Consider the following 27167-nt stretch of genomic DNA (forward strand, 5'->3'; position numbering starts at 1 on the left):
AATTGTTGGATTATTGCTCCACTGAACTATTAGTTTGTGATGAGGAGGTGATACAAGCACTGAGCCTGGCAGGATGAATAAGAGCTTGGCAGGTGAAGAAGAGCAGCATAAGAGCCTTTCCCACAGAGGAAACAGTGTGTGAGCATGCGTGATTTAGTCAAGGACTGCAGGCATTCCAGGATGGCTGGGGCTTATGGTATTGAGGTTAAGCTGATGCAGAAGTCACAGACCTGGGTTTGAATTGCAGCTCTAACATTCTCTAGCTATATGGCCTAAACCTACGTGAGCCTCCATTAACCAAATGTGAAATGGGATGGATAATATTTACCTGCTGGGATTTTTGTGGAAATTATATGTAAAGCACCTGGTATAGCACGCGTTCCAAGGTGAGCACTCAGTAAGCATCAGCTGTGGACAGAATCTGGGAGCAATTATACAGAACTTGAATACCAGTGAACTGACTTTTGAATTGGTCTACTGTCAGGGATCGGTATCATCTCATTCCTCAGTGGTATACTTTCTCAAGGAAACCAACTAGTCAGAGTGGGGGGATATATTTTCATTGTTTTTCCACTGTGGCCACTAAGCTTCTGCCATCACGCGGCATTCCCCCCCACAGCCTACCATGGGTGCTGTCTCCCTCCCGGATATCCCAGGGTCCATATACTGCAGCTCCCAGGGGTGAGAGAAGGGACGAAATCTCCTTCTCCTTCACTGTATTTCCTTCAACACCACCTTGCTGTTTGCACAGACGAACTCTGCTTTCCCTTTAATTAACACACTACTTTGTCTCACTATAGAAAACATCGCCCCCACCTCCAGTGGGGGAGTGTCCTCCCGCAGGCCTTGGAGGACTTGGTGGGGGTCCCCTGCTCACTGAACTTCAAGTCCAAAACATTCCCTTATATTGACAAAGGCTTTTGTTTTCTTTCTTTCCTTCTTTTTTTTCTTTTTTTGAGACAGAGTTTCGCTCTTGTTGCCCAGGCTGGAGTGCAATGGCGCAATCTTGGCTCACCATAACCTCCGCCACAGTGACTCTCCTGCCTCAGCCTCCCAAGAAGCTGGGATTACAGGCATGCATCACCACACCTGGCTAATTTTGTATTTTTAGTAGAGATGGGGTTTCTCCATGTTGGTCAGGGTAGTCTCGAACTCCCGACCTCAGATGATCTACCCACCTCGGCCTCCCAAGTGCTGGGATTACAGGGCTGAGCCACCTCGCCTGGCCCTGACAAAGCCTTTTCACACACACTCTCTCATTCAGTCTTGACACAACCCTGTGAGGTCAGCAAGACAAGTGTTGTCCTCCATAGCCACCACCAGAGTGAAGGAGCCAGCCTTGGGCCCAGGTCTCTTTCCCTAGTCCAGGGTCCGTTTTCTACACAGATCCCACCTGTCGCTTCTTAAGGAGAAAGGCAGTGGCAGGTAGTCACTCTCTCAGAAGTGACCAGAAGGAACAACCTTGTGATACTGAAGGGAATTAGATGCTAACGTGTTATGTAGTTGAGTGCCTATAAGCAGAGATTACTTGGGTCTCTCCTATTGAAAGCTGACAGCAAGGACTCACCACCAGCCACCACTAACATGCAAGAGCAAGGTGTTAACTCGCAGTGGGAGCAGATTTGCATTTATTAGGACCTGTGGCCAGATGCAGCCTGTGGCCATGGAACAGGACAAGATGAACTGACCTCTGCTGGTTCTGCCAGGCTGATGCTGACCACATGGGAAGCCAGCTGGCTTATTTGTGGTGCTGAGGAAATGAGGGCTGAGCAGGGAGGTGCTCAAAGCGGGCTTCTTACATTGGCTATCTGGAGTCACTGTGGGAAGGGCCCAAGGGAAGAAGGGTTGCTGTGGCCCCTAAATCCCCCTCCAGCTGGAGGCAGAGCCTCATCCATTCCCAGAGAGAGTCTCTTGTCACAAGCCCCGATAGAGCCCTGGCTGACCAGGAGTGCAAGGCTCAGTGGGAACCAGAGATCTGCATTTAACCCTTGTTGGGAACCATCGCATTACCTTCCCCAAGCCACCATGCGCCTCCCATTTCATCTCTCTGGCCTGAGTGCTGGCACCTCCTTATGGTGGTGAGTAGTCCCTTCAGAAACACTGCAGTTCTTCTCGGAAGGATGGTCAGTTACTAAACTTCAATGAATGTGCATTTACTAGAAGGGCCACGTGCAACAAAACTGATCTTTCTCATGCAAATCCTCAGGACCACACATTCAACGAGCGCTCCAAGAAATTCAAGTGATACAACTCCTCACTGATTTGTCTAGGCTCAGAGGGAGATCCAAGTCCTAACGACCAATGTGAAGGGTCCCAGTGGTACAGCTGGGTGATTACAGGCAGTAAGAGTAGTAAAGACTACTTTTTGAACACCCTTTTTGAAATTGTCTTTTTTTTTTTTTTTCCAGACAGAGTCTTGCTCTGTTTCCCAGGCCAGAGTGCAGTGGCAGGATCTCCTCACTGCAACCTCCACCTCCTGGGTTTAAGTGATTCTCCTGCCTGTAATCCCACAACTCTGGGAGGCCAAGGGGGGCAGATCATGAGGTCAGGAGGTCAAGACCAGCCTGGCCAACATGGTGAAACCCCATCTCTACTAAAAATACAAAAATTAGCCAGACGTGGTGGTGGGCGCCTGTAATTCCAGCTACTCAGGAGGCTAAGGAAGGAGAATCACTTGAAACTGGAAGGCTGAGATTGCAGTGAGCCGAGATCATGCCACTGCACTCCAGCCTGGGCAACAAGAGTGAAATGCTGTCTCAAAAAGACAAAAAACCATATGGTATCCTGGATTAAATGTTCATAGCAGCATTATAAATAACAGCCAAAGAGTAGAAACAACCCAAATGTCCACCAACTGATGAATGAATGGATAAACTAAATCTGAAATATTTATAAAATGGAATATAAATTAGCCGTAAAAAGAATGAAGTACTGATGTATTCTACAAGAATGAACTTTGAATACATTATGTTAGGTAAAAGAAGCCAGACACAAGAAGCCACATATTATATGATTCTATTTTTATGAAATGTCTAGAATAGGCAAATCCACAGAGACAGAAATTAGACTAGTAGTTCCCAGGGGCCGGGGGAAGGTAGAAATGGCAGCAGACTGCCAATAATATGACGGTTCTTTTTGGGGCAATGCGAATCTTGTGGAATTAGATACTGGTGATGGAGGCTTCAACTTTGTGAATGTCCTACAAACCACTAAAGTGTACAAGTTAAAGGGTAAATTTGATGGTATGTGAATCATATCTCAGTTTTAAAAATATATATTTTATGGCCTATATTTAGAGGAAGGGACTGGACTACATGGTATCTTTCCAAAAGTTTTAAGGAACTCCCTTAAATTTGATAGCTAGTTAAAAAAATTTTTTGATAGCTAGTTATGAAAATAATCCAAACCTCAATTATCAAAGGTTGAATAGTTTTCAGATTGAATTTAAAGTTTGGGCCGAATGTCACTCTGCCTTTCTCCTCCCTCCCTCCTTCTCTTATTACCTTTACCAGGTTATGTTTTTTTCTTTTTTTAGAGACGGAGTCACACTCTGTCACCCAGGCTGGAGTGCAGTGGTGTGATCTCAGCTCACTGCAACCTCTGCCTCCCAGGTTCAAGTGATTCTCCTGCCTCAGCCTCTTGAGTAGCTGGGATTACAGGAGCCTACCACCACACCCAGGTAGTTTTTTATATTTTCAGTAGAGACAGGGTTTCACTATGTTGGCTAGGCTGGTCTCAAACTTTTGACCTCATGATCCACCCACTTTGGCCTCCCAAAGTTCTGGGATTACAAGCATGAGCCACCACACCCGGCCCCTTTACTAGGTTATGTTTTAAGCAATAAATAGATTTCACAAAACTATTTGCCTGGTGTAAGAATGATTTCTCCAAGCAAAACTGCAAATAAAATTAGTTTATGCACAGATTTTTAAAACTATGATAATTTGTCAGTACTCAAAAGAAGTCATTTGTCCTAGGTTACATAAATCTAATCAGTATTACAATGCCCTCTTTACAAACAACTTGTACATGTTAATTTTTTGTAACTCTTATTTTACATGAAATTTTAAACTTACAGAAAAGCTGCAAGAATACTACAAAGATTCCCATAACTCTTCCCCAATTGTTAACATTTGCTTTCTCTTTCTCAGTGGATAGATAGATAATTGATAGATGATAGATAGATAGATAGATAGATAGATAGACACACATATATATACACACACATTTAATTTTGTTTCAGTGTGTATTTTCTAAGATAAAAAATCCAGGAAGTTTACATTGAGGGCCAAGTGTGGTGGCTCACGTCTATAATCTTAGCACTTTGAGAGACCTAGGAGGTTGGATCCCCTGAGCCCAGGAGTTCAAGACCAGCCTGGGCAACATTGCAAAACCCAGTTTTTGTTATTGTTGTTGTTGATGTTGTTTTAGATGGAGTCTCGCTCTGTTGCCAGGCTGGAGTGCAGTGGTGCAATCTCTGCTCATTGCAACCTCCGCCTCCCAGGTTCAAGTTTTTCTTCTGCCTCAGCCTCCCAAGTAGCTGGGACTACAGGCGCATACCACTAGGGCCAGCTAATTTTTGTTGTGGTGGTTTGGTTTTGTTTTGTTTGAGACGGAGCTTTGCTCTGTCACCCAGGGTGGAGTGCAATGACGTGATCTTGGCTCACTGCAACCTCTGCCTCCCTGGCAAGTGATTTTCCTGCCTCAACCTCCTGAGCAGCTGGGATTACAGATGCATGCCACCATGCCCAGCGAATTTTTGTATTTTTAGTAGAGATGGGGTTTCACCATGTTGGCCAGGCTGGTCTTGAACTCCTGACCTCATAATCTGCCCACCTTGGCCTCCCAAAGTCCTAGGATTACAGGCATGAGCCACAGTGCCCAGCCATTTTTGTATTTTTTTTATAAAGACAGGGTTTTGCCACTTTGTTCAGGCTGGTCTTGAACTCCTGAGATCAAGCGATCCACCCTCCTTGGCCTCCTAAAGTGTTGGGATTACAGGCATGAGCCAGCGCACCTGATCACAAACAATTTCCAAAGCAAAAGAGACTCTTTGCAGCTGCTGTATGTTCTACTTCCTCACTGTCAGGGTTCTCTTGTTACAAAATACAATCTCCATTCATGTTGTTTTTATGAATGAATCGGTTTTTACCACTGTCTTCCTATGACCAGGTCTAGAGACAGAAAACCATGTTGTCTTATCTGCCTAAAAAGGCAACATCACATCTTTATGGAGAAGGGATGGCTATGCAGTAGACTCACAGCGTTCCATCATAACTAGTTAGAACGCATCAGTTTTGGGCCATACGCGGCGGCTCATGCCTGTAATCCTAGCATTTTGGGAAGCCACGGCAGGCAGATTATGAGGTCAGGAGTTTGAGACCAGCCTGGCCAATATGGTGAAACCCTGTCTCTACTAAAAATACAAAATTTAGCCTGGCATACTGGTGCGTGCCTGTAGCCCCAGCTACTTAGGAGGCTGAGCCAGAATGGCTTGAATGTGGGAGGCGGAGGTTGCAGTAAACCAAGATCGCGCTACTGCACTCCAGACTAGGACACAGGGACAGAGCGACAGAGCGAGACTCCATCTCAAAAAATAATAAAAAAATAAAATAAAAAGAATCCATCAGCTTTCCAAATGGACCAAACCTTGTCAAGACAGAGCAATAGGCAATTCAGGGTCCCGGGAACACTCACCAGCTGGCAGCCCCTTGGGAAGCTGTTGGGCTTTCCACCTGTTCTGCATGTTGGGCACATGCTGACTTAGATGCCCTCTTACAGCTGCAGGCACTGTGGCGTGATCCTCACCCCTGAGGTTGTGTGGGAGGAGAGGAAGCAGTCCTGTGCACACAGGGAATGAGTCATGGATTTTGCAGTGAGATTATGGCAAGCAGATTGTTTACCTTGGAATCTTGGCAGTGCCGTGGCTCTGAGGAAGCTCTCTGCACCTACACACTCTAGGAAGAGTGTTTCTCCACCTCAGTGGTCTCTATTTTGACAGGCTTTTATTTCTTTACAGTCATTACATACCTTTAAGTTAGCACTGGGTCATGTCTATTCTCACTTACATGATTGTATCAGTCAGGGTCCAATCAGGAAACACAAACTGCCCAGATTATCTAAAACAGAGGATATTTAATTCAAGAAAGTGGCAATGCATGATGGAAGAGGCTGAGAAGCCAAGCAGCAAATACACAGTCAACATAGTGATGAGCAACTTCAGGAAGCCTCTTATCTCACCTAGGTAGGGTGAGGATAAGAGGAGGAGGTGGGCCAGGTGTGGTGGCTCATGCCTGTAATACCAGTACTTTGGGAGGCCGAAGTGGGTGGATCACCTGAAGTCATGAGTTCGAGACCAGGCTGGCCAACATGGTGAAAGCCCATCTCTACTAAAAATGCAAAAATTAGCCAGGCCTGGTGGCACGTGCCTATAATCCCAGCTACCCAGGAGGTTGAGGCAGGAGAATCGCTTGAACCCAGGAGGCAGAGGTTGTAGTGAGCCGAGATTGCGACATTGTGCTCCAGCCTGGGCAACAAGAGCAAAACTCCATTTCAAAAAAACCGAATAAAACAAAGCAAAAATACAAAGAGGAGGAGGTGGTGTCACTTCTGGATGTCTCTGTCCAAGGCAGAGAGGAAGGGAGAGATAGACCCTGGATTCTTTCTACCCTCTGCTCTCTGACCTCCCAGTAGTATCTTCCATTGACTAAACCAGCTGAAGGCAAGGTGACAGCAGAGTTTGGGATTCAGAGCCTTCAGAAGTCAGAGCCCTGCCACACCCAGCAGAGCAGGGAAGGGGAAGGCATGGCTCTGGGGACAAACTGCTCTCAGCCAGCATAGTCATCTGTGCCCAAGGTTAGCCTTGCTCTGCAATTTACGATGTACAGTTTTTAATCTAACCTTCCTGCATACCTTTTACACATCTAGCTGGTATAATTCATCCTTCCAGTCACATTACTCATGCCTTTATTTTAGAGTTTGTGTATCTGTTGAATTATCTTGGAGATTACACAGGAATAACCAGCACTCAATCAGCTCACTGGTGTTTGGAACTCATAAGTAATAATTGTGTCACTCGCTACCTTCACAGCTAAGGAAGCACTTTCACATATGTGAGACTGGTTTATTCTCATGCAACTCTGGAATAGTTATTATTATTCCCACTTTGTAGACAGATTCTCTGAGTCTTGGACACTTTGTTTGAATTCCTGCAGAACAAACAATGAATAACAGAGGCAGAATTCAAACTCTGTTCTGTTTGGTTCCAAACTCCATAATCTTCCCATGATATCCTGCTGCTTCCTGCCAGAAGGACCTGCCCAGGGCCACAGCAAGTTTTTCTGGGCTGGTGTGCTGAATTTAGGAGGAAGAAGAGGATATGTTTTAAACTTGCAAAATTCTTGATGACCCATAAATTAAAATGCCCCTCCTGGATATGACACGTGGCCTATCTTGCCTTCCAATCTGAGAAGGTTACCTTCTCACTGAAGGACCTACACTCTTTCTGCTTACACATCTAGATTCAGTTCTTCAATATACAGGGCTTGCTGTTCTAGAAAGATCGAAGTCGGCCAGGTACAGTGGCTCACGCCTGTAATTCCAGCACTTTGAGAGGCTGAGGCAGGCAAATCATGAGGTCAGGAGTTCGAGACCAGCCAGGCCAACATGGTGAAACCCCGGCTCTACTAAAAATACAAAAATTAGCCAGGTGTGGTGTCAGGTGCCTGTAATCTCAGCTACTTGGGAGGCCGAGGCAGGAGAATCACTTGAACCCGGGAGGTGGAGGTTGCAGTGAGCCAAGACTGTGCCACTGCACTCCAGCCTGGGTGACAGAGTAAGACTTCGTCTCAAAAAAAAAAAAAAGAAAGAAAGAAAGATCAGAGTCACAGAAGTGGGTACCACCCCATGCCTGACAGAAGCAGGCAGGGAGGAAAGGAGGGTTCTTATCTCCCCATTTCCAGTCAATAAAATTCGGGATGCACAGTGAAGTTTGAATGTCAGATAAACAATTTGTTGGTATAAGGATGTATCTAGCATTGAAATGATGCCTTGTAATTTGCTAAATCTGAAACTATGCAACCTTATTTCATAGTGGGCAGTGATGGTGATCCCAGGTTTCAGAGGAAGGGTGCTGGGGAGATCCTGAGGTCAGGAGCCCATACAGCTCTGCTTTTGCCCTCTATGCCCTGTGCCAGCCACAAGGTAATGATTCCTGTGCGGGTGCAGAGGTGGGTCTGGAAGGGGATTTCCAGTGTCTGGCAAGTTCTGGTGAATTCTGCATTGGAGGTTCTCTCTGTAGTAAGAGAGTTGGCCTGGCCTGAAGTGAAAGCTGACTTACCCAGTTTCACTTAGCTCTTCAGCTAGTCTGTTTTCCCTGGTGAGCATTCAGATCTCAAGAGGAAGGTAAAATGAGCCTTCAGGATACCTAAATGCATTTGAAGAAAGGAAAGAGGAGGGGTGGAGGAGGGCTTACATGTGCCCAGCGAAAGGCCCCTGAGTAGCTGGAGTGGACAGGTGGGGTGAGCTGGTGCTGCGGGCCCAGGAAAAGGTCGGGGGGTGGACACGGGGCCTCGGGTGGATGTCAAGGAAGGGGGCAGAATGGAATGCTCTTGCCTCTGGGTCTGCAGAATGCAGGGCTGGGGCGTGCACCGGGTGTCAGGTCCCCAGCAGGGCAGCAGTGAATGCAGCCTCACTGTCGGGAGAAACTGCCCCGCACACTCCTCAGGAGCTCAGGGAGCGAGGTGGGGCTGCTCTCAGCTCTACCGCTAAGGTCATCCGCAGCCTCAAGTAAGCAGGCAGTATCTCTGGGTCTTTGTGCACTTAACAAATGTGATGGTGGGAGATACATTGCATTTCCCTTATGGCTCCTCTTATTTCTGAATCTCTCCTGGTAGGTATGTAATTTCAAGCCTTCTCAGGACTGCTGTTTTGTGTGCACTGGCCAGGCAAGAGGGCTGGCAACCACATTTCGTTAATCATCTTTATTCTATCTGAAGATTGCTTCTTCATTTTCCTCTCCATTTTCTCCCCTATCCAGGCAAAATATCAAAACTCTTCTTTTCTTTTGAGACAGAGCCATAGGGAAATGCAATATATCACCCAGGCTGGAGTGCAATGGCACTATCTCAGCTCACTGCAACCTCCACCTCCCAGGTTCAAGCGATTCTCCTGCCTCAGCCTCCAGAGTAGCTGGAATTACAGGCGGGTGCCACCACGGCCAGCTAATTTTTGTATTTTTAATAGAGACAGGATTTCACCATGTTGGTCTGGCTGGTCTCGAACTCCTAACCTCGTGATCTGCCCGCTTCAACCTCCCAAAGTGCTGAGATTACAGGTGTGAGCCACCATGCCCAGCTAAACCTCTTTTTCAAAGGGCCCCAGTCAAATGAGTTAACCAAAGATATCAATGCTTTTGTAAAAGCTGCCTGTCAGCAAGATGATTAGTAACTCTGTGGGACAGAGGCTACGATTCATGTTTCAGTCTCAGTTCAGTCTTCCAACTATTCATTCATTCACTCAGCAAATACTTCCTGAGCTCATGGGATGCATCAGGGTGACTGGAGCTGGAGGCAGAATTACAAAATATGGGAAACTCCAGGTGACTGGAAACCTGGTTACTCAAGCTTTTGCTTCTCCCTTTGTGCTGGACTCACTGAAGTTTAGTGTTCAGCCACCCATCCATCGAATGGTAAGAGGCAAAATGAAATTGAGTTCTTGTCAACAGTTTCAGTGAAAGGCTGGAAGGTTTGGCTAAATGGAGGCATTTGAGTAACCTGTGGGTTACAACTCTATGGAGCTGTGAGCTCTGCAGAGCTCCAAGACCACATAGAATTGGAACTGGCTCCTTTTCCCAAGAATACAAAGCAGCCCTCTGGGATGGCCTTCTCTTACTTGCTTCTTCCTTGCTCTCTGTCCACAGGGCTGCCCTTGAGATGGAGTTGTTGCCCTTTTGGCTCTGCCTGGGTTTTCACTTCTTGACAGTGCACTGGAGGAACAGAAGTGGAACGGCCACAGCAGCTTCCCAAGGGGGCTGCAAGTTGGTGAGTTTTCCCTTAAACCTTGATTTGTCAGTTGCTCCTGTCCTGACAAGGTTTGGTCCATTTGGAAAGCTGACAGATTGTCCATCAGGAAGGGCAGAGAATGAAGAAGGCTGAATCACTCTGTGCATGCCTAGCACAGTGCCATGTGCAGCTGCTCTTTAACCACAGGATTTTAAGATGCTGCCTGAGAAAAGCCAGGCAGTCCCTGCCCCACGCTTCTCATATCTGCTGAGGACAGGAGGCATCTGAGACCAGCCTAGGGCAGCCTCCTGGAAAAAGAACAACTTGTTAAAAATCTGGATGATTCAGGATGGGTATAGTGGCTCATGCCTGTAATCCCAGCACTTTGGGAGGCTTAGGCAGGCAGATCACTTGGGCCCAGGAGTTCAAGACCAGCATGGGCAACATGGCAAAACCACATCTCTACAAAATACAAGAATCAGTCAGATGTGGTGGCACGCACCTATAGTTCCAGCTACTCTGGAGGCTGTGGTGGGAAGATGGTCTGAGCCGGGGAAGTGGAGGTTGCAATGAGCTGAGATCATGCCCCTGCCCTCCAGCCTAGGTGATAGAGCCAGACCTTGTCTTAAAAAAAAAAAAATGCCAGGAGTGGTGGCTCACACCTGTAATCCCAGCACTTTGGGAGGGCAAAGTGGACGGGTCGCCTGAGGTCAAGAGTTCGAGACCATCCTGGCCAACATGGTGAAACCCCGTCTCTACTAAAAATACAAAATTTTGCCGAGTGTGTTGGCACACGCCTGTAGTCCCAGCTACTTGCAAGGCTGTGGCAGGAGAATTGCTTGAACCTGGGAGGCGGAGGTTGCAGTGAGCTGAGATCGCACCACTGCACTCTGGTCTGGCGACAGAGAGAGACTCCGTCTCAAAACACAAACAAACAAAAAATTACAAAAATTAGCCGGGCATGGTGGCATATGCTTGTAATCCCAGCTACTGGGAAGCCTGAGGCAGGAGAATCACTTGAATCCAGAAGGCAGAGGTTGCAGTAAGCCAAGATCACACCACTTCACTCCAGCCTGAGCCACAGAGTGAGACTCTGTCTCAAAAAAAAAAAAAAAAAGAAAAGAAAACAACAGCAATAAAAAACCCTGGATGATTGAGCTGCATCAATGGTATGAGAATCTCTGGGTGAGGTACATTAAAGTTGGAGAAGCCCACCTCGGAGTTTATGGACAAGTCGACAGCTAAGGCTTATATAGCTGTAGGAAGGGCTTGCTTCCAGGCTGCACTGCAGAGCAACAGCCTGGACCATGCTCAGGCCAAGAAGACCCAGACAGTGGATACCCAAGCCTTTACAGGTACCTTCTCCAGGGCTTTCATCCTATATGTGGAAATACACTTGGGTCAAAACTGAGACATTTCCAGGAATTTTCTCCTTCTCCTATAACAATGATATCAAAAGTCTGCTCAAGAAACATATTTAGGCTAGGCGCAGTGGCTCACGCCTGTAATCCCAACACTTTGGGAGGCCAAGATGGGAGGATCACGAGGTCAAGAGTTTGAGACTAGCCTGGCCAACATGGTGAGACCCCGTCTCTACTAAAAATACAAAACTTAGCTGGGCATGGTGGCGGGGGCCTGTAATCGTAGCTACTCGGGAGGCTGAGTCAAGAGAATCACTTGAACCCAGGAGGTGGAGGTTGCAGTGAGCTGATATCATGCCACTGCACCCCAGCCTGGGTGACAGAGCAAGACTTCATCTCAAAAAACAAACAAAAACACTTTTTTCCTAGACACCTAAATGACATCCTATGGCTGATTGTTGTCTTTGCCAATTTTGCAAATCATGGGGCTGAATTGAAGTATCCTGGCGTGCGTGCTTTCTGCAGTATGACCTGGGTGGCCTCCTTATTCTGCACTATCAGAGTAGAATCCTGCTCAGCAAAAGCACTGAATTGGGCAGAGCCCTGGGCTCCAGTCCCAACACTGCCACTGGCTCTTCACTTCTCCCCTCCAGACCCACTTTACTTCCCTGTACAATTCAGGATGGTGACAAGCTCTCAGGTCCTTTTAAACTGTGATGTTTATCAATCCAGAATGTAGGGGAGCCTCCCAGGCAAAGCAACTTTGGGTGAATGAAGATGTTGCCATAGCACAGGTTGTGCCTCACTGGCTCTGGGGTTACGCAATAGTCATAACAGTCGGTGGAGACCCGTCACCAAGTGCCGGCTGTGTACCAGGCACTGTGTTAAGCACTTCAGGAGCAGCCGCTGGTTTGATCTCACAGCAATGCTCTGAAGCAGATATTATTTGTTTCTCCATATTTCAGAGGAATTAACAAACTTAGACTAAATGATTTGCCCAAGGACACACAGAAATAAATGACAGAGGTGGGATTCAACTCCAGGCAGAAATCCTGTCCTCAATCCCCATAGTTAAAACCAGTTTGCAAGTAGAGTTGTGACCTCTCAGCACCTGATGAACAGGGGCTTGGATCTTCTCTCTTTTTTTATTTTTTGAGGCAGTGTCGCTCTGTCACATGGGCTGGAGTGCAGTGGCACCATCCTAGCTCACTGCAACCTCTGCCTCCTGGATTCAAGCAATTCTCGTGTCTCAGCCTCTCAAGTAGCTGGGATTATGGGCTAATTCTTATATTTTTAGTAGAGACAGGGTTTCACCATGTTGACCAGGCTGGTCTTGAACCCCTGGCCTCAAGTGATCTGCCCAACTCTGCCTCCCGGTGTGCTGGGATTCCAGTGTGAGCCACTGTGCCTGTCTTCTCTAACATTCTGTGTTTTAAATGAGGCCTGGAATTTGGCTCCTAGCTGACCATTTAAGCGTGAAATAGGACAATGTAAAGAACATTCTTTTTCTTTTTTGAGATGAAGTCTCGCTCTGTTGCTCAGGCTGGAGTGCAATGGCACGATCTCAGCTCACTGCAACCTCCGCCTCCCAGGTTCAAGCAATTCTCCTGCCTCAGCCTCCTGAGTAGCTGGGATTACAGGCACGCACCACCATGCCCAGCTAATTTTTTGTATTTTTAGTAGAGACGGGGTTTCACCATGTTGACCAGGATGGTCTCGATCTCTTGACCTTGTGATCCACCCGCCTCGGCCTCCCAAAGTGCTGGGATTACAGGCTTGAGCCACCGCGCCCGGCCAATGGTGCAATCTTGACTCACTGCAACCTCCACCTCCGGGGTTCAAGCGATTCTCCTGTCTCAGCCTCCCAAGTATCTGAGATTACAGATGTCTACCACCACACCTGGCTAATTTTTAGTAGAGACGAGGTTTCACCATGTTGGCCATGCTAGTTTTGAACTCCTGACCTCAAGTGATCTGCCTGCCTCAGCCTTCCAAAGTGCTAGGATTACAGGCGTGAGCCACTGCACCCAGCCTTTTCTAGCCTATTTTTAAAATAAGAACTCCTAGAGCCATCCCCAGCAGTTGCAGGGACAGTCTGATAAATGAACTAGGTTTCTATGCATAAATGCCTGCCTCTGGGCCTCCTTCCTGCTGACCAGTGTGGTTTTGGCCGCAGGTAGGTGGAGCCGCTGACTGCCGAGGGCAGAGCCTTGCTTCGGTGCCCAGCAGCCTTCCGCCCCACGCCCAGACGCTCATCCTGGATGCCAACCCCCTCAAGACCCTGTGGAATCACTCCCTCCAGCCTTATCCTCTTCTGGAGAGCCTCAGCCTGCACAGCTGCCACCTGGAACACATGGACAGAGGCGCCTTCCAGAAGCAAGGCCACCTGCGCAGCCTAGCCCTGGGGGACAACTGCCTCTCAGAGAACTACAAGGAGACGGCAGCCGCACTCCATGCCCTGCGGAGTCTGCGGAGGCTGGACTTGTCAGGAAACTCCCTGACAGAGGACATGGCGGCCCTCATGCTCCAGAACCTCTCCTCGCTGCAGTCCGTGTCCCTTGCAAGGAACACCATCCTGCGGCTGGATGACTCCATCTTTGAGGGCCTGGAGCATCTCCGGGAGCTGGATTTGCAGAGGAACTACATCTTTGAGATTGAGGGAGGTGCTTTTGACAGCCTGACTGAGCTGAGGCACCTCAACCTGGCCTACAACAACCTCCCCTGTATCGTGGACTTCCGGCTCACGCAGCTGCGGTTCCTCAACGTCAGCTACAATGCCCTGGAGTGGTTCCTTGCGAGCGGGGGTGAGGATGCCTTTGAGTTGGAGACGCTGGACCTGTCTCACAATCAGCTGCTGTTTTTCCCTCTCCTGCCCCAGTCCAGCAAGTTGCATACCCTCCTGCTGCATGACAACAACATGGGCTTCTACCGGGACCTGTACAACACCTCGTCACCAAGGGAGATGGTAGCCCAGTTCCTCCTCGTGGACGGCAATGTGACCAACATCACCACCGTCAACCTCTGGGAGGAATTTTCCTCCAGCGACCTCTCAGATCTCCGCTTCCTGGACATGAGCCAGAACCAGTTCCAGTACCTGCCAGATGGCTTCCTGAAAAAAATGCCTTCCCTCTCCCACCTGAACCTCAACCAGAATTGCCTGATGACGCTTCACATTCGGGAGCACGAGCCCCCAGGGGGGCTCACCGAGCTGGACCTGAGCCACAACCAGCTTTCGGAGCTGCACCTGGCTCCAGGGCTCACCAGCTGCCTGGGAAGCCTGCGTTTGTTCAACCTGAGCTCCAACCAGCTTCTGGGCATCCCTCCTGGCCTCTTTGCCAATGCCAGGAACATCACTACACTTGACATGAGCCACAATCAGATCTCACTTTGTCTCCCGCTAGCTGCCTCGGACCAGGTGGGACCACCCAGCTGTGTGGATTTCAGGAATATGGCATCTTTAAGGAGCCTCTCTCTGGAGGGCTGTGGGCTGGGGGCATTGCCAGATGGCCCATTCCAAGGGACCTCCCTCACCTACTTAGACCTCTCAAGCAATTGGGGGGTTCTGAATGGGAGCCTTGCCCCACTCCGGGATGTGGCCCCCATGTTACAGATCCTGTCTCTCAGGAACATGGGCCTCCACTCCAGCTTTATGGAGTTGGACTTCTCTGGGTTTGGGAATCTGAGGGAGTTAGATCTGTCGGGAAATTGCTTGACCACCTTCCCAGGGTTTCGGGGCAGCCGGGCCCTGCAGACCCTGGATCTCCGTAGAAACTCGCTCACAGCCCTTCCCCAGAAGGCTGTATCTGAGCAGCTCTTGAGAGGTCTGCAGACCATCTACCTCAGTCAGAATCCATATGACTGCTGTTGGGTGGACGGCTGGGGAGCCCTGCAGCATGGGCAGACCGTGGCCGACTGGGCCATGGTCACTTGCAACCTCTCCTCCAAGATCATCCATGTGACGGAGTTGTCAGGAGGCATGCCTTGGGACTGTAGGTGGCAGCGGCTAGACCTGGGCCTGCTCTACCTCGTGCTCATCCTCCCCAGCTGCCTCACCCTGCTGGTGGCTTGCACCATCATTGTCCTCACTTTTAAGAAGCCTCTGCTTCAGGTAATCAAGAGCCGCTGCCACTGGTCCTCCGTATACTGACCCAGCTGTGTGCCAAGTCTCAACATCTGGTCTGCATGTAGGGGGCCATTTTCTCTGCTAGCTTTCAAGATGTGATGCAGAGGCCAAGTCTGATGAATTGAAGTTTCAATTAAAATTTAAAATGATTCCATTCCTTCTTCTCCCCCAACTTCTTTTTCCATCCTTATAATTCATCCTCATTATCTTGGTAAAATATTTATTAAGTGACATTTTATAGAAATAAAAGACAATGTGTCTCATAAATATTTTTTAAGTTAAATACAGTTTGCGTTTCTTTTTTAAATGTTCTTTAGTGGTTTCCCTTGGATTATTTTTTAGTGTCTTTCCCTTGGTGACATCCATGGAGCTGAAGGGTAGCAATTCAATGCTAGAAATGTTGAGAGGCCGTGCCCTGGGGATTCACCAAGGACAAAAATTTCATAGCACAACAACAGCAACAAAGAATTTCAAAGCATAGCTGGAGGGTCTGACATAAGATCATAAAATGAGGACTCTCACCTGCTGTGTGACTGGCCACTGCAGTCAGAACTGGCCTGTGATCCCAGCACTTTGGGAGGCTGAGGCGGTTGGATCACCTGAGGTCAGGAGTTCGAGACCAGCTTGGCCAACATGGTGAAACCCTGTCTCTACTAAAAGTATAAAAATTAGCCAGGTGTAGTGGTGTGTGCCTATAAGCTCAGCTACTCTGGGGGCAGTGGTGGGGGAGCGCTGAGATAGGAGAATTGCTTGAACCAGGGAGGCAGAGGTTACAGTGAGCCCAGATTGCAACATTGCTCTCCAGCCTGGGCACCAAGAGCGAGACTCTGTCTCAAAAGATAAAAAACGAATGGACCTCTGGCAGGGCCCTTTCGAGGTGCCCTGGCTTCACACCTGGAGTCTCTGGCAGACAGACATGACTCTTCCATGGAGAAACTAAGAGAAAACAACTGGCCCCGAGTTTATCCAGTCAGTAAGCTGGATACAGTCCTCGTTCTGAAGGGAGGTAAAGAGGAATGCAGAAAGGAATGAATTCTGCTCACTTGTGAACCCCCCTAACTCTTTGCAAAAAAATTGACTACAACTTCTTAGCAGATGTTCAGTATCTGTATTCACTAGATTCTTAGCTTTCATTCTCTCTCTATTTATTCAATGACTAACGAACAATTTCTGTGCTCCTACCTGGGAGAAAAGATAAAAAAGACATAGCTCCCATCCTTTGGTAGTTCAGAATTTACACTGTCCTCAACGTTTTTAATCCCTGCTTACTAAATCATAAAGGAATTAAATGCAATGGGGGACCGATGGGGAGGGAGAGAGGCTAGAAATCCCACACACTGATTGCTATTACCATGCAGACTAACTGTCAGCAGAAATGTTCAGGCAAATCAAAGAGATAAAATCAGTGGTCTTACTTTGACAAAGCAGGAACTTCCCTTGGATGCTCTACAGAGGTTTGAACAAGGCCATTTCAGGCTCCCCATTCAATAGTATTCGTGGCAGGCCCTATTAGACTTTGCACTTATTATGACCCCACCTTTCCCTCCTGCACTGCGCCCAGCCTAGTGCCTGGGATGTCTCTCAGGTTGCCTTGAAGCCTTCTGGGCTAGTCCCATCAGCCAAAGCCCATCGGACCAGACTCTCCTGATTTCCTCTCCCCATCAACCAAAACCTTTTCCCTGGGGTCCTGCTGTTTCCCAATGTGACAACTAGCTAATTAGACAAATAAGAGAAATACATCCATCTGTGGCTAGTGGATTCAAGGCTTCTCTTGAGTTAATGCCTCACCTCTTTTTTTTTTTTTTTTTTTTCTTTTTTTTTTTTGAGATGGAGTTTTGTTCTTGTTGCCCAGGCTGGAGTGCAGTAGAGCAATCTCGGCTCACTGCAGCCTCTACTTCCTGGGTTTAAGCGATTCTCCTGCCTCAGCCTCCCAAGTAGTTCGGATCACAGGCATGCGCCACCATGCCTAGCTAATTTTGTATTTTTAGTAGAGACAGGGTTTCTCCATGTTGGTCAGGCTGATCTCGAACTGCTGACCTCAGGTGATCTGCCAGCCTCAGCCTCCCAAAGTGCCGGGATTACAGGCGTGAGCCACTGCACCTAGCAATGTATCACCTCTTGTATCAATCAGTGTTCTTAGTCTCATGCAACTAAAGATGGTTCTGTCTGATTTAAGCAGCATACGCATTTAGTAAGAGAATGTTGGTAAGCTCTGGACTCACGGGAAGGCAGAGGAACAGGCTCGGAGAAAGGGCAGGAACAGGAGATGCTGTGCAGCAATTGGGATCACAGTCCAAACCATGCCATGAGCAGTAACTGTGAGAGCACGACTGTAGCCTCCTCTGCCACCTGCTGCTGAAATAAGCACTCCCCAAATTCTGCTGTGTCACCAGCTCCTGACCCTAGGCCATGTGCCCCTGCCCTGAGTACAAGAAAGACTGGCACAGCAATGCTTTACCTTTTGGCGAGGTGTCTATGGTGGAAGACAGGCTCTAATTCCTCCAAATACTCATGAGGGGGCAGAGTTCTTGAAACATAAGAAGGGAAGTGAGATGCTGAGCAAACAATATGAATGAAAAGTAAGTCCCATACCCTTTTATGGCAGCATGTGCATTTAATTAATTTATTTTTTAGACGGAGTCTCACTCTGTCGCCCAGGGTGGAGTGCAGTGGTGTGATCTTGGCTCGGCAACCTCCACCTCCCGGGTTCAAACGATTCTCCTGCCACAGCCTGCCAAGTAACTGGGATTACAGGCACATGCCACCACACCTGGTTTTTCTGTATTTTTAGTAAAGTTGGGGTTTCACCATGTTGGCCAGGCTGGTCTTGAACTCCTGACCTCAGGGTGATCTGCCCACCATGGTCTCCCAAAGTGCTAGGATTACAGGCATGAGCCACCGCGCCCAGCCCGCATGTACAATTAGCAGATGACTCCTGGAAGCAAATTCTTAGCACAAAGAAATGACTCAAATGGTGAAAGCTTCAGACAGAAGCTCAGGCCAGTGGGGGAGACAGTTTGGGTTTCAGCAGGCATTTTGAAACATGTAGCTGACCACTCAATCTTTCTGTTCTTAGGGTCCATCCCGGAAGGATGGCAAATTAAGCCCCAGCCCTGCCTGTGACTGTGACTTTAGAAGGCTGTGGGCTTTCCTTCCTAGTGTTTTCCATCACAAGGATCCAAAAGTGAGTTCCCACTGGGCACGGTGGCTCACACCTATAATCCCAGCACTTTGGGAGGCCAAGGCGGGTAGATCACCTAAGGTCAGGAGTTTGAGACCAGCCTGGCCAATATGGCGAAATCCTGTCTCTACTAAAAATACAAAAATTAGCTGGGTGTGGTGGTGGGCAATTGTAATCTCAACTACTCTGGAGGCAGGAGAATCGCTGGAACCAGGGAGGCAGAGGTTGCAGTGAGCCAAGATGGAGCCACTGCCCTCCAGCCAGGGTGACAGAGCAAGACTCCATCTCAAAAAAAAAAAAAAAAAAAAAAAAAAAAGGGGGTTTCTGGGTTTTTCCAAAAAAAAAAAAAAATAAAAAGGGAAAAGGCTTTCTGCCTCCAGCTATGGTTTCCCCCAGCAAATTCTGTCCCCTTTCCCTGCTTCTCCCACTCCAACCTGTGGACATATAGGAGAACATACTGGCGAAGGAAGGACCCTAGAGCCTGTGACCAGATTTCCCTGGTGGGGCCAGAATGGTTGTCAGCCTAAGATCTCCCATTCAGTCAGATGGAGTACCACGTGGCTCTTCTTCAGTGGGTGGGAGGTAGGGGGCCACTTCCAATTGCCACATGCCAGAATATTCAGACAGGAGAATACTCAGAATCACAGATAAATAATACCAGAGACTGGTCTGTGAACATGAGTAACAGCAACTTAGATTTTGAAAATCTAGTCAGCTGGACACGGTGGCTCACACCTGTAATCCCAGCACTTTGGGAGTCCATGAGATCAGGAGCTCAATACCAGCCTAGTCAATATGGTGAAATCCCATCTCTACAAAAAATACAAAAAAAAAAAAAAAAAATGGCTGGGCGCTGTGGCTCATGCCTGTAATCCTAGCACTTTGGGAGGCCAAGGCAGGCAGATCACCTGAGGTCAGGAGTTTGAGACCAGCCTGGCCAACATGATGAAGCCCTGTCTTTAAAAAATAAAAATAAAAATAGGAGCCCGATGGAGCCCCACAGAGCCCCACAGAGTGCGGTTGGCCTCCAATTTTAAAAATTTAAAAAAATTTTAAAAATAAAAAACAGGCCTGGCACAGTGGCTCACACCTGTAATCCCAGCACTTTGGGAGGCTGAGATGGGAGGATCACCTGAAGTCAGGAGTTCAAGACCAGCCTGACCAACATGGTGAAACCCTGTTTCTATCTAAAAAAAAAAAAAGTTAAAAAAAAAAATTAGCCTGGCAGGGGGGAGAGCACCTGAAAACCCAGCAACTGGGGAGGCTAAGGCAGAAGAATCACTTGAACCCGGGAGGTAGAGGTTGCAGTGAGCCAAGATCATGCCACTGCATTCCAGCTGGGTGACAAAGTGAGACTATGTCTCAAAAAAAAAAAAAAAAAATCCACTCATAAAAAAAAAGCTGAAAGTTTTTCTAGAGGCGTGTAAGTTAGGAATCAATTGATTTTTTTTTAAGGACCCAGCTGCAAAGAATTGGACAGGCTCTAATCTTTGGTTCGTATACTGGTCATATCCCTTTTTATTTAATTAATGTGCCAGATGACTTCCATGTGCCCCTCCAGATCCACTTCCCACTCTTTCCCACCCTGCTCCAGGAGGCTGGCCTCAATGGGCTCCCCTACCCATTGGCTTCCAGTGGTATTTGGCTAAGAAGGCAGTTTGGCAAATTAGAGAGGGGGAGGAGAGTCAGAATGGAGTATTTCTTCTCCTGACTCCTCCCTGGAGATTTGTCTCAAACTGGCTGCACCTATCAACCAACTCATACTCCTCCCAAGGTGGCTCTTTGCACACAGATCTCTGACTTGGGTGTCTAGGAACCACTCCCTCTGCTGGCCTTCCTCTCTGGGCCTAGGTATGGGTAACAGCTCTGCCTCACCAGCTTGGGTAATTGCATTATCCTTTGTGGTTTGCCTTCCCCTCTCCACCCCTTTGTGAATCATCCATTTATAAATCCTCCTGATTTGTCCTTGTTTGACTGTGCCATCTGGTGCCTGCTGGGTCCCTGTATGATGCAGCTGGCTACTCATTTAGTAATACTGAGCCCGAGAGATCCCAGTACTTGTATCAGGAAGCCACAGAGTGCTAAGGATGCGGCCAGTGCCAGGAAAGCAAATGCCCCGAAGATGGAGTCCCTCTGATTCGTGGGTGAACATGAGGAAGACAGCATGCCTCAGTGTATTACAAACATTCCTGTTTTACCAAAATTCGAGTGGGAGAAGTTTCTAGCCTTGGAGACCTTCTTTAAGAGTGTAGGTGTTGTGATGGCCAGAGCAAACAGATGATGGAGCTGGGTGGAGGGGGGAGTGTTATCTTAAAAAATACTTCTTGGATGCAATGGCTCATGCCTGTAATTCCAGCACTCTAAGAGGCCGAGGCGGGTGGAACACCTGAGTTTAGGAGTTCAAGACCAGCCTGCCCAACATGGCAAAACCCTGTCTCTACTAAAAATACAAAAAATTAGCTGCACATGGTGGCTTGTGTCTGTAATCCCAGCTACTCGGGAGGCTGAGGCAGGAGAATTGCTTGAACCCAGGAGGTGGAGGTTGTGGTGTGCTGAGATTGCTCCACTGCATTTCAGCCTGGGCAACAAGAGCGAAACTCCGTCTCAAAAAAAACCAAAAAAAACAAAAAACAAAAACTTCCCACTAACCAGTCGTCTTCTATTTCATCCTTATCAACAACTACCAAGCACTTATTTTGTACTAAGTGCTTTATGTGGATAATTACACTTAATCTCAGAGAAAACAACAGGCTGAGAGCAGTTAAGGTTTGTTCAAGGTGGCTAGGCATGGGGGCTCATGCCTGTAATCTCAGCACTTTGGGAAGCCATGGTGGGAGGATCACTTGAAGATCAGGATTTTTATATATATATATATATATATATGTAGCCTCACTCTGTTCCCCAGGCTGGAGTGCAGTGGCGCAATCCGTCTCACTGCAACCTCTACCCCTAGGTTCACGCGATTCAATTGCCTCAGCCTCCCGAGTAGCTGGGACTACAGGTGCCCGCTACCACACCTGGCTCATTTTCTGTATTTTTAGTAGAGACAGGGTTTCACCATGTGGTCCAGGCTGGCCTCAAACTCCTGACCTCAGATGATCTGCCCTCCTTTGCCTCCCAAAGTGCTGAGATTACAGACACGAGCCACCACGTCTGGCCAGAGGGTCAGGATTTTGAGACCAGCTTGGGCAACACAGCAAGACCCTATCTCTACAAAAAATACAAAAATTACTCAGGTATGGCGGCATGAGCCTGTAGGCTGAGCTACTTGAGAGGCTGATCGCTGGAGCCCAGGAAGAAGAAGCTGCAGTAAGCCATGATTTTGCCACTGCACTCCAGCCTGGGCAATAGAATGAGACCCTGCCTCAAAAAAAAAAAAAAAAAAAAAAAAAAAAAAAAAAAAAAAAAAAACAACACAAAAAAAAAAAAAAAAAAAAAAAAAAAAGATGATTTCCCCAAGAACTGTGGTAAAGACTTTGGCATTATGCTAAAGAAGAAAAAACAGCTTCAGCAACTTGATATCTTTATCAAGTGTATCAAACTGCCAACTGATAGTGGTTAGTGGTTGCTGAACAGCACGTTTGCTGATTAAATGGCAGAAATAGAGAAGGTTTCTATGGGGCATAGGTGAGGAAGCACATAGCAGCGGAAGATCACTCACTTCCAATGAGACTGTTCAAAGTCTGCAGCATGATTTAGTGAGAGCCTGGAGGTAATTAGCAGCAGAGGAACCTTACTCAATTCCTTCCTCCTTCAGCCAAGTAACATCTTCCTGCTGAACAATCAGGACCAAAGGCTGACGTAAGGGGACTCTGGTTTTCACTGTTATTTTAATGGTTTATGGTGGGTGTGGGCACTGATTAGGAAAACCATCTTGCCAGGGAGGAAACTGTTTCTGAGATAATCACCTGATCCAAGTTTTTCAAACGTAGAACCCAACTTTTACAGATGTGATTTCTCAGGGAAGAAAGGCTAGGCTAAATACCAATAGATGGACTACTCACTCACAGACTTAAGAGTTGTTAAAACACTGATCCATTCATTCCAGGACCTGTGGGAGCTCAGGCAGTTGGTTCTCGTTCTCAGCTTTACCAAGAATGGTAGATGGTGGACAGACAAGAGTCAACTGAACCCCAGGAAAGACTAGAAGAGGAGGATCACAAGGTCACAGATCTTGACTCCCCAAGGAGTGCCTCTCAAATTATACTTCTCAGGGCTCCTTAAAAATGGTCTTCTTTAAGGCTGAGGCAGGCAGATTGCCTGAGCTTAGGAGTTCCAGACCAGCCAGGGCAACATGGCAAAACCCAGTCTCTACTATAAACACAAAAATTAGCCAGCTGTGGTGGCGTGCGCCTGTAGTCCCAGCTACTCTAGAGGCTGGGGCACGAGAATTGCTTGTGCTCAGGAGGTGGAGGTTGCAGTAAGCCGAGAGATTGTGCCATTGCACTCCAGCCTGAGTGACAGAGAGAGACTCTGTCTCCACACACACACACACAAAAGGTCTTCTGTAATCAGTCCCAAGAGCCACTGTGTCTTTCATTCATTCCAGACATGGCTTTTGTTTTCACCATCCCATCTTCATGCCAGTGCAATCAGTGCAACGGCTGTCCTCAGCAGCTTTGTGGACATTCTTGGTCCTATCGAAGACGAGTAAAGCTCTGGAAAAAAAAAATTATACATACGCACACACGCACACATACACAGATATAGATATAAACAGATATATATATATATATATGAGACAGAGCCTTGCTCTGGCACCCAGGCTGTAGTGGGGTTGCATGACCTCTTGGGTTCAAGCAATTCTCCTGCCTCAGCCTCCCAAGTAGCTCGGATTATAGGCACATGCCACCATGCCCAACTAATTTTTGTATTTTTAGTGGAGACGGGTTTCACCATATTGCCCAAGCTGGTTTCAAACTCCTGACCTCAGGTGATCCACCTGCCTTGGCTTCCCAAAGTGCTGGGGATTACAGGCGTGAACCACCACACCTGCCCAGAACTCTGTAAAATATTTGAAGAGACTTATAGAACTGTGTAAATTATTGAAGAGATTTATTCTGAGCCAACTAGGAGTGACCATGGCCCGTGACTGGTCCTGAGAACATGTGCTCAAGGTGGTCAGGGTGCAGCTTGGTTTTATGCATTTTCGAGAGGCATGAGACATCAATCAAATACATTTAAGAAATACATTGCTTTGGTCTAGAAAGGTGGGACAACTCAAAGAGTTGAGGGGTCTTCCAGACTATAGGTGAATTTAAACATTTTCTGGTTGACAGATGGCTGAGTTTGTCTAAAGACCTGGGATTCACAGAAAGGGAATGTTCAGGCTAAGATAAAGACTGTGGGCTGGGCACAGTGGGTCACATCCATAATCCCAGCACTTTGGGAGTCCAAGGTGGTCGGATCACTGGAGGTCAGGAGTTCCAGACCAGTGTGGCCAACATGGTAAAACCCCATCTCTGTTTAAAATACAAAATTAGCTGGGCGTGGTGGCGGGCACCTGTAATCTCAGCTACTAAGGAGGCTGAGGCAAGAGATTCGCTTGAACCCAGGAGGCGGAGGTTGCAGGGAGCCAAGATCATGCCACTGCACTCCGGCCTGGGCAACAAGAGGGAAACTCCATCTCCACCTCCCTGGTTCGAGCGATTCTCCAGTCTCAGCCTCCCAAATAGCTGGGAATACAGGTGCCCAACACCACGCCCTGCTAATTTTGTATTTTTAGCAGAGACAAAAATTGAGGGGTTTCACCATGTTGGCCAGGCTGGCCTTGAACTCTTGACCTCAGGTGATCTGCCCACCTTAGCCTCCCAAAGTGCTAGGATTACAGGCTTGAGCCACCACACTGGGCCTCTTTTGAAGTCTTATAATGACTGCCCTTAGATACAGTAGATGACAAATACTTCCTATCAGACTTAATCTCTTAAGGATTGGGGGGGTCTGGAAGAAAAAGATCTAGCTATATTAATAGAGATTCTTTACAGATGTAAATTTCCCCCCACAAAGAACAGCTTTGCAGTGCCATTTCAAAATATAGCAAAGAAACATGTTTTGGGGTAAAATATTTTTATTTTCTTCCTTGTCTCGTAATGTTATGCCAGAGTCAGATTGGAAAGCAAATCACAATATATAGGGTTAAATAAAACCCATCTGATGAGAATTTATTATTTGTATGGCATCACTCTCCAGACTCGTTACACAAGAATTTGGGCAAAAAAAAAAAAAAAAATCGCCCCGCGCGGTGGCTCGTGCCTGTAGTCCCAGCTACTCGCGAGGCTGAGGTGGGAGAATCGCTTGAGCCCAGGAGTTCCGGGCTGTAGTGCGCCATGCCAATCGGGTGTCCACACTAAGTTCGGCATCAATATGGCGACCTCCCGGGAGCGGGGGACCACCAGGTTGCCTAAGGAGGGGTGAACTGGCCCCAGTCGGAAACGGAGCAGGTCAAAACTCCCGTGCTGATCAGTAGTGGGATCGCGCCTGTGAATATAGCCACTGCACTCCAGCCTAGGCAACACAGTGAGACCCGGCTCTTAAAATAAATAAACAAAATGATTTATGAAAAAAAAAAATCAGAGTTTAGTTCTCAGTACTGTGGTCATTCTCCCCTTCCCCCAACCCCCAAAAGTTTTTCTGGAAACAACCTATGGTCATTCTTCAGACACTGGGTCTTGCACTCCCACCACCTCCAGATCCCTTAAAATGTGAACAATGAAAACTAGACTCAACTTCTACCAGGCCGGTCGTTGTGGCTCATGCCTGTAATCCCGCCACTTTGGGAGGCTGAGATGGGCAGATTACTTGAGATCAGAAGTTTGAGACCAGCCTGGCCAACATGGTGAAACCTTGTTTGTACTAAAAATACAAAAAATTAGCTAGACAAGGTGGCATGCACTTGTAATCCCAGCTACTTGAGAGGCTGAGGCAGGAGAATTGCTTGAACCTGGCAGGTGGAGGTTACAGTGAGCCAAGATCACGCCACTGCACTCCAGCCTGGGTGAGAGAGTTAGACTTCATGTCAAGAAGAAAAAATTTTTAAAAAACCATAAACTTTAATCATATTTGAAACTCTTATCCATGTACACACTGAGTTTGTAACCAGTAATCCTTCCCTTTGCTTATTTCAAAGACATTTAGCTTATAAACGGCAACACAGCAAACCATTTTACATATAAGAACATTCAGACCAATTCTAACACTGAATCTGTGTCTCAATGATTGATTAATCCCCCTTAGTAACTACATAACAGCATCTTATCTTGCTGAGACTGAGAGAAGTTTCTTGCATCATTTCAAAATCTTAAGACAGATGGTATTAGCAGATCACAGTTCAAAAACAGTCTTTCCCACAGACCTCCAAAAACCTTTGTCTAGGAGAACATGGGAAAGTACCCACACAGCCACATCAGACCTCAGAGTGGATAAAACTGGCATGGACGCTGGTGGGGCCTGCAGAATGCAACCCCAAAGGGGCCTCCCAGTCTTTGAGGGGGAAGTGGGGACGCATGGGGAGGGTGGGGAGAGCAAGGAGGAGGGGGAGAGGTCATGCTTTCTGAAGGGTGGGTGTGTGCTCTCTTTTCCTGCTACTGTTTTCAATGTGGTAACACATCCCTTCAGCTGAATGCCCTGGAGAGGAAGCCCAGTGCTTCCTGTTGTCTTACCAATGCTGCAAAATGCAAGTTAGAAATAAAGCAAAAAGGGGAAAAGGGGGAAAAAAATAGGAAGCTCTCCTGGCTAGATAGGAATGCCAGCCCTTAGGAAACAGCTCACTTTTTTCCCTGGAGATGCAGAGGAAGAGGCACATCTCACATATGAGTTGCTTCTCAAATCAGGATTCAGAAAATAATCTCTCTATATAAAAAGGGCATTTTATTTATTTAAAATGCCTTTTTCATTGATTGATTGATTGATTGATTGATTTTGAGATGGAGTCTCACTGTCACCCAGGCTGGAGTGCAGTGGCATGATCTCGGCTCACTGCAACCTCCGCCTCCCGGATTCAAGCAATTCTCCTCCCTCAGCCTCCCAAGTAGCTGGGATACAGATGTGCACTACTACGCTTGGCTAATTTTTGTATTTTTAGTAGAGGTGGGTTTTTCACCAGGTTGGCCAGGCAGTTCTCGAACTCCTGATCTCAAGTGATCCACCTGTCTCGGCCTTCCAAAGTTCTGGGATTACAGGCGTGACCCACTGCACCCGGCCTAAAAATGGCACTTTGAAAAGCAACAGAATCAGCTGGTTGGTTGCTTATATGCCTATAATCCCAACCCGCTGGGAGGCAACACAAGTGGATCACTTGAGCTCAGGAGTTCAAGACCAGCCTGGGTAGCATAGCAAGACCCCCATCTCTATTAAAAATACAAAATTAGCACACACCCATGGTCCCAGGTACTTGGAAGGCTGAGGCAGGAGAATCGCTGGAACCCAGGAGGCAGAGGTTGCAGTGAGCCGAGATCCCACCACTGCACTCCAGCCTGGGCAACAGAGCAAGGCTCTATCTCAAA

General features: G+C 47.6%; 1 protein-coding gene and 1 long non-coding RNA gene across 3 annotated transcripts in view; one reads left to right on the forward strand and one right to left on the reverse strand.

The window, feature by feature from the left end:
• NRROS (negative regulator of reactive oxygen species) overlaps positions 1 to 15768 on the forward strand; it is a 25035-nt gene extending 9267 nt beyond the window's left edge. Inside the window, exons 2-3 of the mRNA XM_017522730.2 lie at positions 9920 to 10040; positions 13539 to 15768. Coding sequence (XP_017378219.1) covers positions 9933 to 10040; positions 13539 to 15509 — 2079 coding nt within the window. The 5' untranslated portion in view covers positions 9920 to 9932 and the 3' untranslated portion in view covers positions 15510 to 15768. The remainder of the gene's footprint in view (positions 1 to 9919; positions 10041 to 13538) is intronic.
• LOC119469183 overlaps positions 1 to 20577 on the reverse strand; it is a 26564-nt gene extending 5987 nt beyond the window's left edge. Inside the window, exons 1-2 of one of the 2 annotated variants that reach the window (XR_005198015.1) lie at positions 20288 to 20577; positions 6069 to 6119 (exon numbers count right to left, since the gene is read on the reverse strand). This is a non-coding gene — a long non-coding RNA (uncharacterized LOC119469183). Of the gene's footprint in view, positions 1 to 6068; positions 6120 to 8338; positions 8426 to 20287 lie in introns of both variants that reach the window. The other variant, XR_005198005.1, reaches the window with a different exon arrangement.
• Positions 20578 to 27167: the final 6590 nt, after the last annotated feature.

This window comes from Cebus imitator, unplaced genomic scaffold (genome assembly GCF_001604975.1).
Source record: "Cebus imitator isolate Cc_AM_T3 unplaced genomic scaffold, Cebus_imitator-1.0 Scaffold0, whole genome shotgun sequence".
NCBI classification, from domain to species: Eukaryota; Metazoa; Chordata; class Mammalia; order Primates; family Cebidae; genus Cebus; species Cebus imitator.